General features: G+C 36.3%; 1 protein-coding gene across 1 annotated transcript in view; it reads left to right on the top strand.

The window, feature by feature from the left end:
* Window positions 1–17,733, top strand: part of LOC124711987 (UDP-glycosyltransferase UGT5-like) — a 98,319-nt gene extending 80,586 nt beyond the window's left edge. Inside the window, exons 5-6 of the mRNA XM_047242272.1 lie at window positions 918–1,137; window positions 13,012–17,733. Coding sequence (XP_047098228.1) covers window positions 918–1,137; window positions 13,012–13,312 — 521 coding nt within the window. The 3' untranslated portion in view covers window positions 13,313–17,733. The remainder of the gene's footprint in view (window positions 1–917; window positions 1,138–13,011) is intronic.
* The last annotated feature ends 593 nt before the right edge of the window (window positions 17,734–18,326 follow it).

The raw sequence follows: 18,326 nt of genomic DNA, 5'->3' as shown, positions 1-18,326 counted from the left end.
TAGATCACATGGCTGCGAAAGGCAACAGTCCCAAGTTCGAGTCTCAGTCTGGCACACAGCTTTAATCAGCCAGGAAGTTTCATATCAGTGCACACTCTGCTGCAGAGTGAAAATCTCGTTCTGGGAACATAAAAGTAAATTATCAGGAAAAGTTAGCTGCAAAAGAACTAGGGCCTCTGAGAACAGATCCTTTGCTTTGGAGAATGACAAAATCAAATAAGCATGACTACAAGGGTATGTTTAACAAGGGAAACGTACAGTTAGCACAAATTGTAGTGTGGGTGCAGGATAAGGATATCTGATTTTTAGCCTGGAAATAAATTTGTGAACTAATACATCTGTTACAGATCTTGTACATTTGTCCAAAAAGTAGAAAAGCACAAAAACTCCCACTTAGAGAAAAATGCAAAACGGAGAGTTGTGAAATCTTACACATTATTTTGTTAGTGCCCTAAACTGTACTTAATTATGTACAAAACAACAAAATCAGAAAAGTTTGGCAGTGGCTGTAGTTGTATAAGCTTGATGATACGCATAACTGTTCTAAAACAGATGCTATTAATTTCACTCTCTCAAATTTATCTGAATCCAAAAATTTGTGAACACCCAGAATGTACACTCATGATCTGCCACTGTAAGTGAGGATGATGCATTGGGGCCATTGTCTCTTAATGTTAAAATTTTTAAACTATTTGTGTATAATGTGATTCAATCTGTAAACTTTGCAAAAATATAAATGTTTACATCAAAAGCTGTGCCAGATGTATGTTACATTATTCTGGAAAATTTGTGTCTCACTTATAATGAAGATTTCATTGTATTTATCATGTAAAACTACTCCTTTAAAACTTCTGTTTGAAATAAGTGAATGTGATCATAAAATTTTGCTTTGTGTCTCCTATATTCTTTTGTTGCAGCTCACAGAAATATAAAACTGTTCATTACACATGGTGGACTTCTTAGTACCCTAGAAGCAGTCGATCGCGGTGTTCCTTTACTTGCAATTCCAGTTTATGGTGACCAGATGCTTAATGCAATTCGTGCAGAAAAAGCTGGATATGCTAAGAAAATTGAATTTCCATATCTGTCCACAGAATCATTATGGGCTGCTGTTTCAGAAATGCTAACAAATTCAAGGTAATTGGGTCATCAGTCTTCTGGCTGTTTTGATGTACACACATGAGAATTTCTTTCCTGCACCAAACTCTTCACCTCAGAGTAGCACTTGTACCCAGCATCCTCAAGTATTTGTTTGTAACATTCAGATTTCTGTCTTCCCCAACAATTTTACCCTTTGTGCTCCCTCAAGTACCATGGATGTTTGAAACATATCAAGCCTGTATATGAAAAAATCTTATAATACTCCTTATTTAATATAATAACAGTAGCATATTTAAACGTTCCTCCATTTGTGCTTGTAATGAGCTGAAAATTTCAAATTTTTCAAATTAAATATATCTCAAAGTCAGTGTAACAGTTTTGTTACTTTCTGAATTCAGCAGCGTAGTTGGTTTGATAAAAAGGATTAATAACAATTATACTTAAAATCTGTAGCACAGTCAGGATTGAAGTCTAATAGAGAGCCAAGTAAAAAAAATTAAGGAAATATTTTGGTTATTTACACTTACTGCTCATTTGCTGTACTGATTCCTGAGGTAGATCAGAGCAGTGGCCTCTGTTTAATTGAAGAACACTGGTGTAGGATGATAAACTAAATATTTCTTTAATGCACAACAAGCTTTTTAATGTTTTGTTTTTATAAATATCGTGAGAACTACTAACCAGCACAATCCAATCTTTATAAGATAGATTATCAGCATCTGCAACTGATGCGCCAGATTTGATGAAACTCACAGCAACATTTACACTCATTGTCCTTTTTATATGTCCAACCACAGTGACAACTGATAATATAAGGGATGCAGTTACAACACTTAAAATGTATTACAGCACACAGTATTATTAATTACAGATAAAATAATGCAGAACATGTTACGAGGGTTGACCGAAAAGTAATGCCTCCACCTGGAATCATCGGTATGCGGCAGGTACTGGCTTGTTCCGTAGCCTCTTCGCTACAGCTTCAGTTGGCAGGAAGCCTTAGCAATGAATGGTTGTGTTGTTACAGTGTTAAGTGTGGAACCCTGCACAGCCAGTCAGTCAATGTGATTTAAGCAATGTGCAGTCATTGAATTCTTGACAGCAGGAGGTGTCACCCCAAAGGAGATTCATCAGAGAATGAAAGCAATTTATGGTGATTGTGTTGATGTGATTACTGTGTGTCATTGGGCGAGTAAGTTGAAAGATGTTGAGGTGGGAACATGTGACCTGCGTGACAAACAAATAGTTGGATGTGCTGTGACAGCAGTCACCAAGTTTTACAAGCAAAATGTTAACAGATTAATTCAGGATGATCATCATATCACTCAGAGAGAAACTGCAAGCACAATTGGCATTTCACAAGAACGTGTGGGTCACAATATTGCTTTGGCTTTGGTTGGCTATCGGAAGATCTGTGCACAATGGGTACCCCGGATGCTGACTCCTGAAATGAAAGCGCACAGACATGAAATTGGCCGGGAACTACTCTCATGTTACAAGAATGAAGATGCAGAGTGCTCACATCAACACAATCACCGTAACCTGCTTTCATTTTCTGATGGATCTCCTTTGGGGTGACACCTTCTACTGTCAAGAATTCAATGACTGCACGTTGCTTAAATTGCATTGACCAACTGTCTGCACAGGGTTCCATGCTTTACACTGTAACAATACAACCATTCAATGCTAAGGCTTCTCGCCAACTGACGTAGAGAAGAGGCTACGGAACAAGCCATTACCTGCCACATACCAATGCTGCCAACTGTTGAAGAGTTACGAGGGTAGAGGCATTACTTTTCAGTCAGCCCTCGTATTATGTGCGAGCTTTCAATAAAAACTCTCTTTCATACATTTTAGATATCCTCGTAAGTGTAGGGCAGAAAATATTTGGCGTGAGGCTGAAGTACTCTTTTTGTATGTAGGTTGTAATATAATCATCCAGGACTCACTCTCCTTACATGGAAACAAAAATTGGCAAAAAATATTTTACTTCCATACCATGAACCATGTTCTATAGCTGTTTGCTGTACATTGATCAGGCAAACACACAGGAATAGATCATTGCATTGATACATAAATCAGACCACTGTTGCACTGAATTACATGTGCACTGCTGCATCACTGGTATGAATACAATGGTTTATCCTGTAACAGTTATCAGACAGTCATGTGATCAACATAACTTGTCAGTTACTTACTTGTATGTTCTGTTGATCATCATTGCGACCTCTTTCTTTCATATGAAAAGAGTCAGTTTTATGCTTATAAAAAATGTTGGATGTACTTCTCTTTAGTTACACTAGGGTCAACACAGACTACACAAACAATTGTCTCCTGCAGTTGTGATGTTCTTGTGTTTCTAGACCTTCTCCAGTTGTAGACTGCAGGTCTAGGTGCCCTGCCCTGTGCTCTCAAAGATGACAGTAAATTATTTCAGATACCCTCTAGTGGAGCATTTCCATAATCTCTCAATACATGCATTGTGTGGCACAGTCATTCCATATTCTAATCTCTACATCAAATGGGTATATGTCAAATCTTGCACCCAGTTGCATTGCACAGGCAGTTAAGCTCATAATGAATGCTCATCAAGTCTACTGACCACTTAAATAATTGATGCTACATAGTATCGTTATATTGGTGCAGGGGAGTAGTAAGTACCAAATGGTCATACGATATATCAATTGCCAGAAAGAAAGAATTAATTGTTCACACACATCAATTATATCAAAATACTATTTATTGTACTGGAACTTGCTCCTTTTCACAATATAATTACACACATATGTGCTCCTTCCTAATTCACACACTATACCAGTTCTTTTGTTAGACTTCAGACAACAATAGCAAATTATTTGAAAGCTGGGTGCCAACTAACTCTGAACACAATGTGAGCAACATGTAATACGCTTTCTGTTATTCTGCTTAATATTATATCTACTTGGCACTCAGCCAACCTGTATCGTTCTCATAAATGTATCACTTCACTTGGCATGCAGCATTAAGAACCACTTGACACCCCTGCCACCAGTCAAATCTCCTACTCAAAATTACTATAGATCAAAGATATCACAGTAAGGCAAAGATACCTACATTTCTCTGCCAATTTAATTTTTTCAAATTTGAGAAAAAAAGAAAATAGGAAAACTAAAGAAACAAAAATAAGCAAGTACTTACAGATAATAAAATTGGAATCACGTAGACAATACCATTCACAAGCATTTCATGTTATTGCAGTCACAGACAAGTCATTAACTATGTAACACAAATACAAACCACTGTTCAGAGATATGTATATACATCTGTTCAGTTATATGTGCGTTAGACAAACTCATTAGATTCATATGATTCCCTGTCTTTTGATTTCTAAATATAGCAGATACACAAAACACAAAATAAGATTAACCCCCCAGACCACACATCTAGACATGAAACAGGAGTTATTTAATGATTCAGTTTGCACAACACCATATTATCAGTCACCTTACATCTTTAGTTCAGATCCATCAACTGAAAGAAAATAGTAGAAGAGCTGACAAAAAAAAAAAAAAAAAAAAAAAACCACACACACAGCACAAAATACACCTTTTGTTGTGCTTCCACTGTAGACATAAACACTGCCATTTGTGGGTTTGATGATGTGCCGCTCTAGGTCTGCCATAGCAAGTGCATCCCATGTGCCAGTGCAGTAGCCCACATGGTCTTGTTTGTAAACATTAGATGCTGGCCTGATGTGTGCAGCCTGCTCTGGTGCTTACAGCTGATGGTAAGCCAAGCGCACGCACGGAGTCATGCCTGGTGACAGTACGCCAGATGAATGACGTCCCCTTGCACCACTATGGTGTTGACATCTGGACATGGCTCAGGCTGGTGTTTAGTGGAAGAGGGCAGACCTATTACACACCTATACAGTGATCACACCTGGGCACACAGTTGCCCTTAACACTCCGTGTGTTGCAAATGTGAAAAAAAGTGCCTCAGCATCAATTCACAGATAACATTTTGGACACAACAACACTACAGCACAGTGATGCTTGCAGTTTGTCTGCCTTTTTCTTTCTACAACTCTTTCTCACGCTGCAAAATAAATTTCATTGCTTCTTCTACTTTTGAAAAACCTTCGAATTGTCTGTCTCATGTGGCTTTCCTATCTCATCCTCATTTCCTTCTTTTTTTTGTTTTTGCCCTGCCTTTTTTCTGTTCACTTTCCTTTTAGGGGATTTTGATCTATTTTCTTCAATTTTGGCACCGTTCTCTGCAGCCTGCTGGGTAATTTCCTCTTCTAGATGCTGTTTCAAAATGCTCTATTTTACCTGATCCATTTGTGCCAGCTTTCCATAATGTTTTTCTATCATACAGTATATCCTCATCAATGCCTTGGTAACACAAGTGGACTTCTTCTCTTTGAATGTTACCAACTGCTCTCCTCTGAATTTTCACAGCATTTACTCGAAAATGGATCTCTACTTCATGTTTTGTCAACCAATCTGCGCCCATAAATCTGGTACTGTTGAAGTCTCCATAATGTACATTTATTTGTCTGTTTTGGTTACACTACAATCCACTGCTTCTATATCTCTTTTTTTCTTTCGCACAGTCTCAGTGACCTAAATTTGTTCTTACTTGGATTTCCTAATCTGTATTGCAGCTGCTTTATTTTGGTTTGGTTCTTATAGTTCAATGTCCAGTTTGGAAATTTCTACTTGATTTTCAATGTCTAAATCTTCACATATGACTGCAACTTTTTATGGTTTCTGTAATATTTGATCACACTTTTTAAAATTCTTTCCACCCTTGTGTTTCTTCTTCCTTCCGCTCCTCCTCCTGTTTTGCCATTAAAACCTCTTTATTTTTCTTCTGTTTTTTCCATTAATGTCTGTAATATCATTATTAAACTCAATGTTACACTTGAACTGATCCTGAACAAGGTGTGCTGCTGCATGTAATACTATCCCCCATTTTAATTTCGGTACTGTCTAAAAATCCTGAGTCTTTAGTACCCTCTTGTTCCACATTACTTTCCTTCTGTTCCTTATTTACATCTCCTAATAGTTAATTTGTGTCCACATGTTGTTGGGTCATGATGGTACTAGCTAAACAATCTCTCCCTTACTCGATTACACATGTGAAACATAATTTTAATACAGTTCACTCCCAGTTCTCATATGTTATTTCACTCAAAAGTACAACTGCTTCAATCAGCTGTTTTAATGCAGCCATTCTTGGCAAAACAACATCTTTTTTACTTTTCAAAGCCTGGAACTGTTGCTGTTGTATGTTGTTGCATCCTCTTCAATATCAAGGGCTGCTCCACGAACCTCCCCTAGTTTCTTCTGACACCTAAACTGTGTAAAGCATTCCATTTATTTGATTCACTGTTCAAAACCTCAGCCCGTACAGTCTGCTACGCTGTCTCTCTGCTCGACACTGCGTATTGTCCCACCTAGCTTTCTCAGTGTGGGGGATTAGTAATTATCAAGATGTTTGAGTATAAAGTCATACAACATGTCAGTCATCATACAACATGTCAATCATCATAATGAGAGAAATAATTCTTCAAATGCAGCAGTTGTATCAGAAACACTACTTATTATGGAATTTTGCTCTTTTTCACAATGTAAGTACCAGGTATACACTCTTTCCTAATACGTGCACCGCACCAGTTTTTGTGTTAAACATCAGACAACAGAAGCAAATGACATGGCTGCTAGCCCTACAAGCTGTGTGCCAGCTAACTCTGAGCACAGTGTCAGCAACACACACATATGCTTTCTGTTATTCTACTTGCTCAGCCTACTTTTTATTGTTTACATAAATGTATCACTGTACAAGGCACACAACTGTGACAACCACCTGGCACTCTGGCTGCCACTTGACTGTACTACCCAACGATGACCATAGTCCAAAGACATCACAGTAAGACAAGTGTACCTTACAATATGTAAGTAAGGCAACAAAAGTGAATGATGTACCAGTATGAACAATAATGTGATCTGTATATCAACAGTACCATGAGTGAGTTGGTACCTATGTTCTGCTGCCACACGTTTCCTGAAATTAATGTTCTGTGAATTGTTGCTGGAAATGATCTCTAAAATGCAAATAAACCACTTTGGAGCCAGGCTCACATCACATTTACTTCTACTTCCGCTATGTACAAGAAACATGTCCTACATATTTAGCTGCAGATTTCTGTTACACCCTGTATTTTTTTATCTTGTTGGGTATGTGATATCATATGCATACAAAGATCCAAGTTATTTAATTCCAGTTAATATTCTCTATTTTGCTTTAATTATATGACTGTCAATTTGCGGAGTTATTGTTGAGTTAAGGCCTAATCACTGTGTGTAATCACAGCTCACGTACAATAATTCTAATACAGTACACTAAATAATGTGCCCCATAAACTTATGACAAGCATTACAAATTCAGAGAATATTATTTTTGAATCTCTGTTATCACCAGACATTTAAAAAAAATCCAAATTTTAGCAAGACCTTACATTTGTAAGGTACATGTATGGCTTAATTCAGAATATAATGAGAATGGTAATTGAGATACCTGTTGCAGTCATGAACCAGCTTTTTAATACCAAATTCTATTTTAGGATAAATCCAGACAACAGGTTCCCCTGCCTAAAGAGCAGCTTAAAAAATACTGAAGCAAACACTCACAAGACAGATTTTAACACTTCAAATATCACATGTACCAGATGTCACAAAGAAAAACAAATCATTGGAAGGAGTAACATGGGGCATTTCACAGACTTAACAATCCTCCATCAAAACATGCAATCAATAAAAAATAAAACAAATCTATTAAAAATTGAGCTCCAATCTTCGAACTGCACAGTAGTTTATGTTACTGAGCACTGGTGTAGAGACACAGAAATCCAACATGTAGCATTATTATTGTATGAAATGAGCAGACTCTTACTTCAGAACTACTTCGAGGGGTGGAGGATCATGCATTTATATAAGAAAAGGAACACAGTTCAAATCAAGACCTGACCTCCGTAAAGTAAGTGAAGACAAACACTTTGAAATATCGGCTATTGAATTAACAGGGATTAATATCACCAAGAAATTAACCATTTTGTGTGTGTATAGATCTTCAAGTGATAGTGTGGACACTTTTTTCAATAAATTAACAGAAGTTCTAGATAAAGTCTGAAATACAGAGGTCAGCATAATTCTGTGTGGTGACATGAACATCAACACTAATATCATAAATGAATCCAGCAGCACCCTCATAAATATCCCTCAGAGTTTTGGCATGTCCCTATTGGTCAATAGTGCAACAAGGGTTACTACAATGACTTCATCAGTAATTAACTATGTGGCCACAAATATCGACAGGGAAAAACGTGATGTAGCTGTAAAAGATCTCGGATTATCAGACCCTCTCTGTCAAATAACAACAGTAAAATCAGGTATTGAATCATTCCGTAAACTTCAAGCCTACAAATGACATCTATCAGAAATCAAAATAAAAGATTTTTCAAAAGAACTAGCAAAACAAAGCTGGGATGAAGTGTATAAGGAAACCAATGTGAATAAGAAAGTCTCTAAATTCTCTACATTATTTAAACTGAACTTTTAAAAGGCATTTCCAAAAGTATGCTTGTCTGTATCAACATCACACAAAAACAGATGGATAACAGCAGGTATTAAGAAATCCTTCCAAACACTTAAATACCTCAGTTTCATGAAAAAGGGTCGCAATTATCCAGAATTCTTAAATTTCTATCATAGATACAAAAAGATTTATAGTAAGGTGCTGATAGCTGCAAAAAAAGTCATTTAATGACAAAATAATATATAATGCAGAGAATAAAAGCAAAGTGGTCTGGGATGCTACAAAAAAGGAAACGGAGAGAGGCAAAGAAATGCAGAATAACATACTACTGTGGGAGAGGGATAAGGTAGTAAATGATCCACAGCATTTAGCAAACTATGTAAATGAGCATTTTTCAATTATTGCAGAGAAGTTACAGCAAACATTCCCCCAAACAAATATAACACCTGTAAATAATGTTGCACTAAATACAATGATGTTACTTCCAACCACAGAGAATGAAGTCAATAAAACTGTTCCAAAACTAAAAAATAAAAAGTCAGTAGTCTAAGATGAAGCACCAATGGGTGTACTAAAACAATGCATAGAGATTATACAAGGCCCTTAACAAATATAATAAATGAATCCTTCACATCAGGGACATTTCCAGAGCAGTTAAAATATGCAAGAGTTGTACGTTTGCTTAAGAAAGAAAATGTAGAAGACATAGAAAATTACCAGCCCATTTCCCTGCTGTCACCATTCTCAAAAATAATAGAAGCAGTTATGAAAGATAGATTAATGAATTACCTGAATAAATACAATGTTTTAAGTGACTCACAGTTATGTTTCCGAAGTGGCAAAAATACAGAGTCAGCCATAGTAGAATACCCTCTTGACGCTCTTGATAAAGATGAGTGTGTCACAGGCATATTTCTGGATCTTTATAAGGCATTTGATACAGTTGACCACAAGATTCTATTAAATAAATAAGAATCATTATGAATAACAGGGGTAGATAATGGCTGGTTTCGATCATACCTAGCAGATAGAATACAAAGAGTAGAGATAACACATACTTCAAATAGATCTAAACATTTAGTAAAACACTTATCTGAACCAAAATACATTAATATAGGGGTTCTGCAAGGTAGCATATTAGGGCCAATACTGTTCCTGATATACATCAATGACTTTCCCAGTACTGTTACTCATGGTAAAAAAATTCTCTTCACTGATGACAGCAATATTATTGCCACTGAAAAAACAAGAATGCTCCTCGCAGAGAAGGCAAATGAAACTCTCAAGGAAGTTTACCATTGGTCATTAAACAATAAAGTAACAATGAACATAATGAAAACTAATGCCATGAATTTCAGTTTAAAGAGGGAAAATGACAATGTTAAATTAAATAAAGATGGCACCTCTATAGATTGTGTCACAAATGCAAAATTTCTAGGAATGAATATTGATTCTCAGTTGAAGTGGCATGAACACACAAAGGTACTTGCAAACAGAATGTCATCAGCAATTTATGCCCTTAGAATCCTATCATCGGTGTGTAACATGTAGTGTTTTTTAGTTACATATTATCCATATGTACACTCAATTCTTAGCTATGGCATTCTGTTTTGGGTAACAAATGCACAAAATATGAACACAATTTTCAAACTTTAGAAAAGAGCCATAAGAATAATAACCAAAAATAGTAGTCGACCTCATTGTAAAGATCTGTTCAAAACACTGGGGATTTTAACTGCACCATGTGAATACATTTACCAGTCAGTTGTACATATCAAAAATAACATTGGTAATTACTGCACAAGCAGATCTGTCCATGGCCATGGAACAAGAGCTAGACTCAACTTACATTTACCAAGAAAAAATACACATAAAATTCAAAACATCATTTTCTACCAAGGAATAAAACTGTACAATAAATTACCAAAGAGATGAAAGAAATTGCAAAAATACACTTATTTAAAAAGGCAGCTAAAAAGTACCTGTTATGAATACATTTTATACATTGAAGTATTATTTAGCTAAAACAAAGTAGGGGTTTGGTAAAAAATGTAATACAGATAAATAATAATAATTATTATAAAACATCCAGCATTCCACACAACACCTTCACACTATTTTTTTCCTTCTTTTTTCCTTTTCTATAAATATTTACGCCCAAGCTATGCAGAGCACAACACTAACACCTCTTCCTCTTTCTCAGCTCAACATCTCACTTATTATAGAGGGATGCTGACTCAGTTTTTCAGGAGAGCAAATGGGAAGTTGTGGTACAGAAAATGGCCCAGATATCACCGGTATTATGTGTGTGTGTGTGTGTGTGTGTGTGTGTGTGTGTGTGTGTGTGTGTGTAGTGAGTGAAGTGTTATGAAACAATGTGTGTATAGTGTGTGCAGTGACTGATAGTGAGGACAAATTAGCTTATTTTAAATTGGTCTAAACATGTATATACTTTGACATGTCCTATATCCTTGTAAAAAGAGATCAATGGGTGAATAAAGATACTATTACTACTAAATGCAAAAAAAATTGTTACCTTTGTCATACGCCATGCTGTGATGAATAGCGAGACCTGGGTTTCTTTAAAAACTTTTGAAATCAGAGCCACAAGGACAGATGCACACTCTCTGCCTCGGCAAGGCAAGAAAGGTCTAACAGTCATAAGCTGAAAGTAATAATCAAAATAAGTAATATTGTGAAAAATGTGATACATTGTTAAAAGCAAATGGTCAGGTTAGGTTTATTCAGAAGATGTTCTGCTTTACTCACCCTATGGTCTGTAGCTGACCCTGAATGAGCCTCATGCTTTCCTAGAGAAGAAGTAGTAAGGATGTTGGTGCTTTATATCAAATAAGGTATCATATAAATGACGTGTGGAGACTCACAAGGGTCTAAGTACACTGTTTGTTGATTTTAAGACTGCAGCATGTTTATCTAGTGGTGAACCAATTTTATGAGTGCTGTATCACTATATATATGAACATTAGTGAAAAGCCGTGTCACCAATTTCTCTGGTATTTTTCCATAAGGGCCCAAAACACAAGTTTTATTTGTTCCAGGAATGCTCTCTGGCTATAATGTTGCCCAATTCTTCAAAAAAGCTGAAAGCTCATGAAGAAATATCCCACCAGAATGTCACATTCCAAGATTTCTGCATTCCAGTCTTTAAAATGGATGCCAAGGATTTCAGAACATTTAAAAGTGTTACCAACCTCACTAGGAAACCAAAACTTGTTTGTGGTAACAATGTACATTTCACAAATTTTACAAAGGTGAAGTTTCCAACAGCTTGCTATGAACTCTTGTTTAAAGTAACATGTTCTGTATTGGAGTTGTAGAAGTCCACAATTTCCTTCAAGTAACAATGAGAGAGACCAGAATTTGTCTTTTCCCACAGTTTGTAGATGTATTGCAAAATCTAGTCCCCAAATACTTAGGTGGAAGGCAAATCTCAACCTCAAAACATAAAGACTCAAAAAAAAAAAAAAAAATGACTAGATCAAACTTGAAACACACAGAGTTAAAAAAAAACTGCTAGATTTCATGCCCAAAGTGAACAGACAGTTTCATCTAAACCTCAAGTCGGAGATTGTGCTCCTTGAAAATGGTGATATTGAAGACCATTAAGTATTGGCATGTGTTGTAATCATGTGTGTGGTGCATTTAGTACCTGTTCTTTATGTTCTGTTCCTAGTTTCATGTTAATTACAAACCACACAGCAGTCAAAAGACACCATTGCCACTTGCTTATATATGAAACTTTCCAGATCAAGATTAATAATAATCCTAAATATTAACAAAAATTTCATATGTGAAATGGGTACATGATCTTTTTTTAGAAAATATAAGATGTTGAGACCTGTTTAATAAACAAGTTGAATCTATGATAGTGGCTGTTTGCCAAAAATCTGATTTTCTCAAATGTCTATTTTTCTCAAAACTTTGTTTCTGCATTTTGGGTCCTTACGTTTCTCAGTTCCTCAAATCTATCACTGTGTGAGTTAGCACAAAGGAAAAACAACCTTCTTTGTAGATTTCTTGGAATGTTGGTACGTGGCTAAGGCATGAGCCTCAGCTGTCGAGGTGATTATGTTGATGTGTTTCTGACGGATATACTGTTGGTAAAATCTTGCTGAGAGTCACATCTCTCTTTAGCTTAGACCGTTCAGAATTTTAAGAAAATATTCTCACAGCCCCGCCCAAGTACCAAACTATTCTAACTGACAATGTGTCATTTATGTAAAATTATTTGTAATTGTTTCACCTTTCTGAGCTATGCAGTAGAAATTAATGTAATGCCTGCATTCAGTAGCTGCTTTATCTCTGCAGTTACAGAGACAGGGCACAGAAGCTGTCACGCCTCTTTCATGACCGGCCGAGGCCAGCTCTGGAGGAAGCCATCTACTGGACCGAGTATGTCATCAGGCACAATGGTGCACGCCACTTGAGATCTGCAGCCATGGATCTCACCTGGTATCAGTATTTACTTTTAGATGTCATAGCCATGCTACTGGCTGTGGGATTTGTAGCCCTTCTTACAGCTGTCTTCATTATTAGGGCAGTTGTAAGGCTATTTGCTGGGAGAAAGAGTAATGGTGGACAGAAGAAGAAACGGGGTAAGAAAGATTGAAACACCACACAGCTGCTTTGACAGGCAGCATGTTGGAATCTGTCATCACATTACTGTACAACTGTATTTAATTTGCATACACACAGCCATGTATCCTGAAATATCATGTGGACATTATTACTGATGAAAACATAAATGTGATATTGGCAAAGTGATATTCAGCAACTAGTGCAGTTCTGTTTATGTTTGAAACCTCAGTCAGCTTCTGTGATATGTATAAGGTTAACTTAACGAGGCATGCATATATACGTCTTAAGTAATGCAGTGAGTTACAGTGGACAATGTCAGGACATTATTCTCATGCCTTAAGTCTAAGTGGTTTAAATATTATGTACTACAGTGATGAATTTGAACCTGTCAGATATAACCTTATCATTTTTTTTAATTCACTGCAGTACCTGCACTGCAAACAGTAAATTTATTATAGAAATTCTAACTGCAACTTATATGATATCATAAGACAGATTGATGTGTGTCTGAATTTCATTCAGTCAGGTACCAATCTAAGAAAATTTACTCTGTTACTTACTGAAATAAAATAAAATTATTAATATAAAATACTCCTTAAGTACCAACCAGTATCCAAATGTCTCACAATTGCCAATGCCTTAAAAATAGTAGTCAGTTAACTAGGTTCAAATTCTTGCAACATTCTGATCTTATCACAGTTACAAAATGCCATTTTTGTGAAGAAGACATAACAAAGAGCTAGAGTATGATTTTACAGACCCCAATGCAAGATTAATCCAATGTAATCATGTAAAGGAATTAGATCAATTGACTGTGTCTGTCCTCTTCTGTTTGTTTAATTACATACTCTGCACATTAGGCACATGATTTACTGTCAAAGACATAGTATTAATGTTTGAAATACTGGTAGTGTGTTCTTTGTAATGATTGGCAGTAAGTAATAGACTACCTGTAAAGCCAAAATGCTGGATGGGTAACAGGTGCCTGGAGCCTAGTAAAAACTGTTAGGTTTTCAAATGTCCTTTTCTTCATTAGACAGTTTTCCGATATAATCCATTTTTTCCAAAACTGACTGGTGATATGACCTCTTAAAAACTCATTAACTATCATCCCAGACTTTACTTCACTTTAACAATCTGGGTTCACTTTTGTGCATGTCTGTTGGAGATGTTATCAACAAGTAGTATTTTGTTCCTTTATTTTTTTATCTGTCAAATCTTGTACATTTCACATGAGTATTCATAAATCTTATGCATATATAGTTCATTCACTCATGTACATCTTTGTCTACATCTACACCTACACTCTGCAAACCACCGTGAGGTGCATGGCAGACGGCATGTCCTATTTTACCAGTTGTTAGGGTTCCTTCCTTCCATTCACGTAAGGTGTGTGGGAAGAATGACTGTTTGAATGCCTCTGTGGGTGCAGTAATTATTCTAATCCTATTCTCATAATCCCCGCATGAGCGATATGTCAGGGACTGTAGTATATTCCAAATCATCATTTAAAGCTGGTTTTCAGAATTTTGTAAATAGGCTTCCCTGGGATAGTTTATGTCTGTCTTCAAGAGTCTTCCAATTTAGTTCCTTCAATATCTCAGTGACACTCACCCATGGATTAAACAAACCTGTCGCCATTCATGCTTTCCTTCTCTGTATACATTCTATGTCACCTGTAGTCCTATTCGGTACAGCTCCCCCATACTTGAGCAATATTCTAGAACCACTTGCATGTGTGATTTTCAAGCAAACTCTTCTGTAGTATGACTGCACTTCCCCAGTATTCTACCAATAAACCGAAGTCTACCACCTGTGTTACCTACGACTGAACCCGTGTGATCATTCCTTTTCATATCCCTACAAAGTGCTACACCCACATATTTGTATGAGTTGGCTGATTCCAACAATGACTCATTGATATTATAGTCATAGGATAATGCACAGTTTCAGTTAGTGAAGTGCACAATTTCATATCTCTGAAAGTTTAAAGCAAGTTCCAATCTTTGCACTACTTTGAAATATCAAAATCTGACTGAATATTTATGCAGCTTCTTTTGGATAGTACTTCATTACAAATAACTACATCATCTGCAAAAAGCCAGACTTTACTATTAATACTGCCTGCAAGGTCAATAATACATAACATGAACAGCAAGGGTCCCAACACACTACCCAGGGCACAACCAAAGTTACTTGTCTATCTGATGATGACTCTCCATCCAAGATAACATACTGTGTCCTCCCTACCAAAAAGTAATCGATCCAGTCACAAATTTTGCTTAATACCCCATATGACCATACTTTACACAATAAGTGTGGGTGTGCTTTTCAGAAATCAAGACTTACTGAATCTACCTGACTCCCCTGATCCAAAGCTTTCAGTGTGTCATGTGAGAAAAGTAAGTTGGGTTTCATATGATCAATGTTTTCAGAATACATTCTGGTTGACATTCAGGAGGTCATTCTGTTCAGGATAACTCATTATGTTTAAGCTTAGAATATGTTCTCAGATATGACAAACAGAGCAAGGGAAAGACGACTATCTGTATACCTCTGTATGAGCCCTAGTTTCTCTCATCCTGTCTTTATGGTCCTAATGCAAGCTGTACATTGGCGGCAGTAGAATCGGTCAACATTTGGCCTCAAATGTTCATTCTCTGAATTTCCTCATTAATTCCTTGCAAAAATAGCTTTGTCTTTCCTTCCGGGATTCCCATTTGAGTTCATGAAGCATCTCCTTGATATTTTTGTGCTGATCAAATCTACTGACAAATCTAGCAGCGTGCCTCTGAATTGCATCAACTTCTTCCTTTAATCCTAACCAGGTGGCAATCCCAAACACTACAGCAGTACTCAAGAATGGGCTGCACAAACATTCTATACGTCATCCCCTTTATAGATAATCTACACTTTACTAAAACCTTCCCAATAAAATGAAGACAAGCATTCACCTTTCGTATTACCAACCTGCTGTGCTCATTCCACTTTATATCACTTTCCAATGCTATGCATAGATATTTCATCGATGTGACTGTGTCAAGTAACACACTATTAATGCTGTATTCGAATGTTGCAGTATTGTTTTTCCCACTCACTGACATTAACTTACATTTTTCTACACTCAGAGAAAGTGTCTATTCACCACACCAACTAGAAATTTTGTCTAAATAACCTTGTATCCTTCCACAGTTTGTCATTATTGACACCTGCCCATACACCACAGCATCATTGGAGGTGAAGAAAAGTAAATTGGTGTTTCAAACAACACATGCCACATGCTGCCCATCTTCAGCTAAAGCTGCTTCTTCTTAATCCTTTAATGCTGTAATCCATCACTTCATGTGCCACTGAAAGCAACAAAGGCAGTCACATGAGACACCAACGAAAACATGCCCTCACTGTGAGGCAAAACAAAATTTTTACACTACATGGTGTTATCAGTGTAAAGTCATAAAATATAATCTTTCCAATCAATGTTTCAGTTCCTTACATCTTTTATTAATTTATTTTCTGGTGTTTTTTAGTTGAGTAACATATATATACAGATCTTCACTGAAGCGGCTAATTCTGGCTGTATTTCTCTTAATTCTTCTGCTGTTTCTAGACTGCGTTTGATAATGAATAACATTAAAGGTACAGTGGATAGCAAATATAAAACTGAATTACAGTAGTGCCACAGAAAAAATAATTACTCAACTGCCCACCACACAATATGGAACAGCATTTACAGCATTTATTACTGTTGAAGATAGCTGGATGCCCCTTTTTAGCATGGGGATGTAGTAACATCTATTCAATTTCATTAATACTTTGTTTTTGTGAAAAATACTATTATGCAATAATTTCAAAGTTAAAGCATAACAGTCAACTTAAACACATTCTTCAACTCAGCCAGTGCTAGTCCTAACTCCAAATACAAATATGAATATGCACTTTATTTTGTGTCTGACTGATTGTCTGTCTGATGACATTACTGTGTACATTGGTATTTGCCTGTATGGATGATTCCATATTGTGTGAGACTACACCTTGTGGCTGTATCCAATAGTGAAGGGTAACCAATAGATGTGAGGGCCTAGTGCATCAAGCAAGCAATGTGGTGCTGTGACAGCATGACTCTAAGTTACTTATTAGTCAATCCATTGTTAAATTAGGATGTGCACCAATTTATCAATGACTTGGTGCATCATAACAAAATATGGGGGTCCCTCACATGCTGCCAGTTCTATATGTGTGCAAATCCTGTTGATAAGATATTGATTGAACCTGTTTAACATGTAAAAATAAGAATGAAGTCATAAAAAACATACTATGGATATACCTAAAGAAGTACTGAAAATGAAATGTTATAGAAATGGTTGTCAAACTGTAGAATTAGAGATAGGGAATATGAATCTACAATCAGATTTGGTCTAGGCAGTGTTATAATAAAGTAAACCATGTTTAGTACTGATGTTTCTGTTATTTACATTAATTATCATGATCTTATTAACTTATGAACTGACTCGGGCTATTTGAGACTCTACTTTGACAGACAGTTTGACTGTTTCAGCAAGCTCATTCTAAAATGCATTTAAAACGTTCTGGTATTTCGGTTCTCTCATAAATATAGCTATTTATGCAAATAGTAAGGGCTTTATTGGTACAAGGGTGTAATAAATGCCAAACAGTCAAGTACAAAGTCATACAGCATGTCAAATCAGAGACAGAAGTAATCCTTCACACACAGCAATTTTACCAACACACTGTTTGAAATCTGCTCTTTTCCGCCACATAAGTGTGCTGCTATACACTCTTACAAGTATGTATCAACTCTGGCATCAAGCAATAACAGTGAATTATATGACTGCTAGTCCTAAGAGCCATGCACTAACTCCTCTGAACACAATATTTCCAACATATATGTATACTTTCTGTTATTCTACTTAATATTTTCATACTTGGAACTCAGCCTACTTTTTACTGTTCTAAGAAATGCATCAGTTTACTAGCAACCAGTTAACATTCCAGCCACCACTTGACTTAGCTACTCAAAGATTACT

This window comes from Schistocerca piceifrons, chromosome 8 (genome assembly GCF_021461385.2).
Source record: "Schistocerca piceifrons isolate TAMUIC-IGC-003096 chromosome 8, iqSchPice1.1, whole genome shotgun sequence".
In the NCBI taxonomy this organism is placed as follows: Eukaryota; Metazoa; Arthropoda; class Insecta; order Orthoptera; family Acrididae; genus Schistocerca; species Schistocerca piceifrons.
Note: the sequence above shows the minus strand (reverse complement) of the source record. Positions and strands in the feature narration are given on the sequence as shown.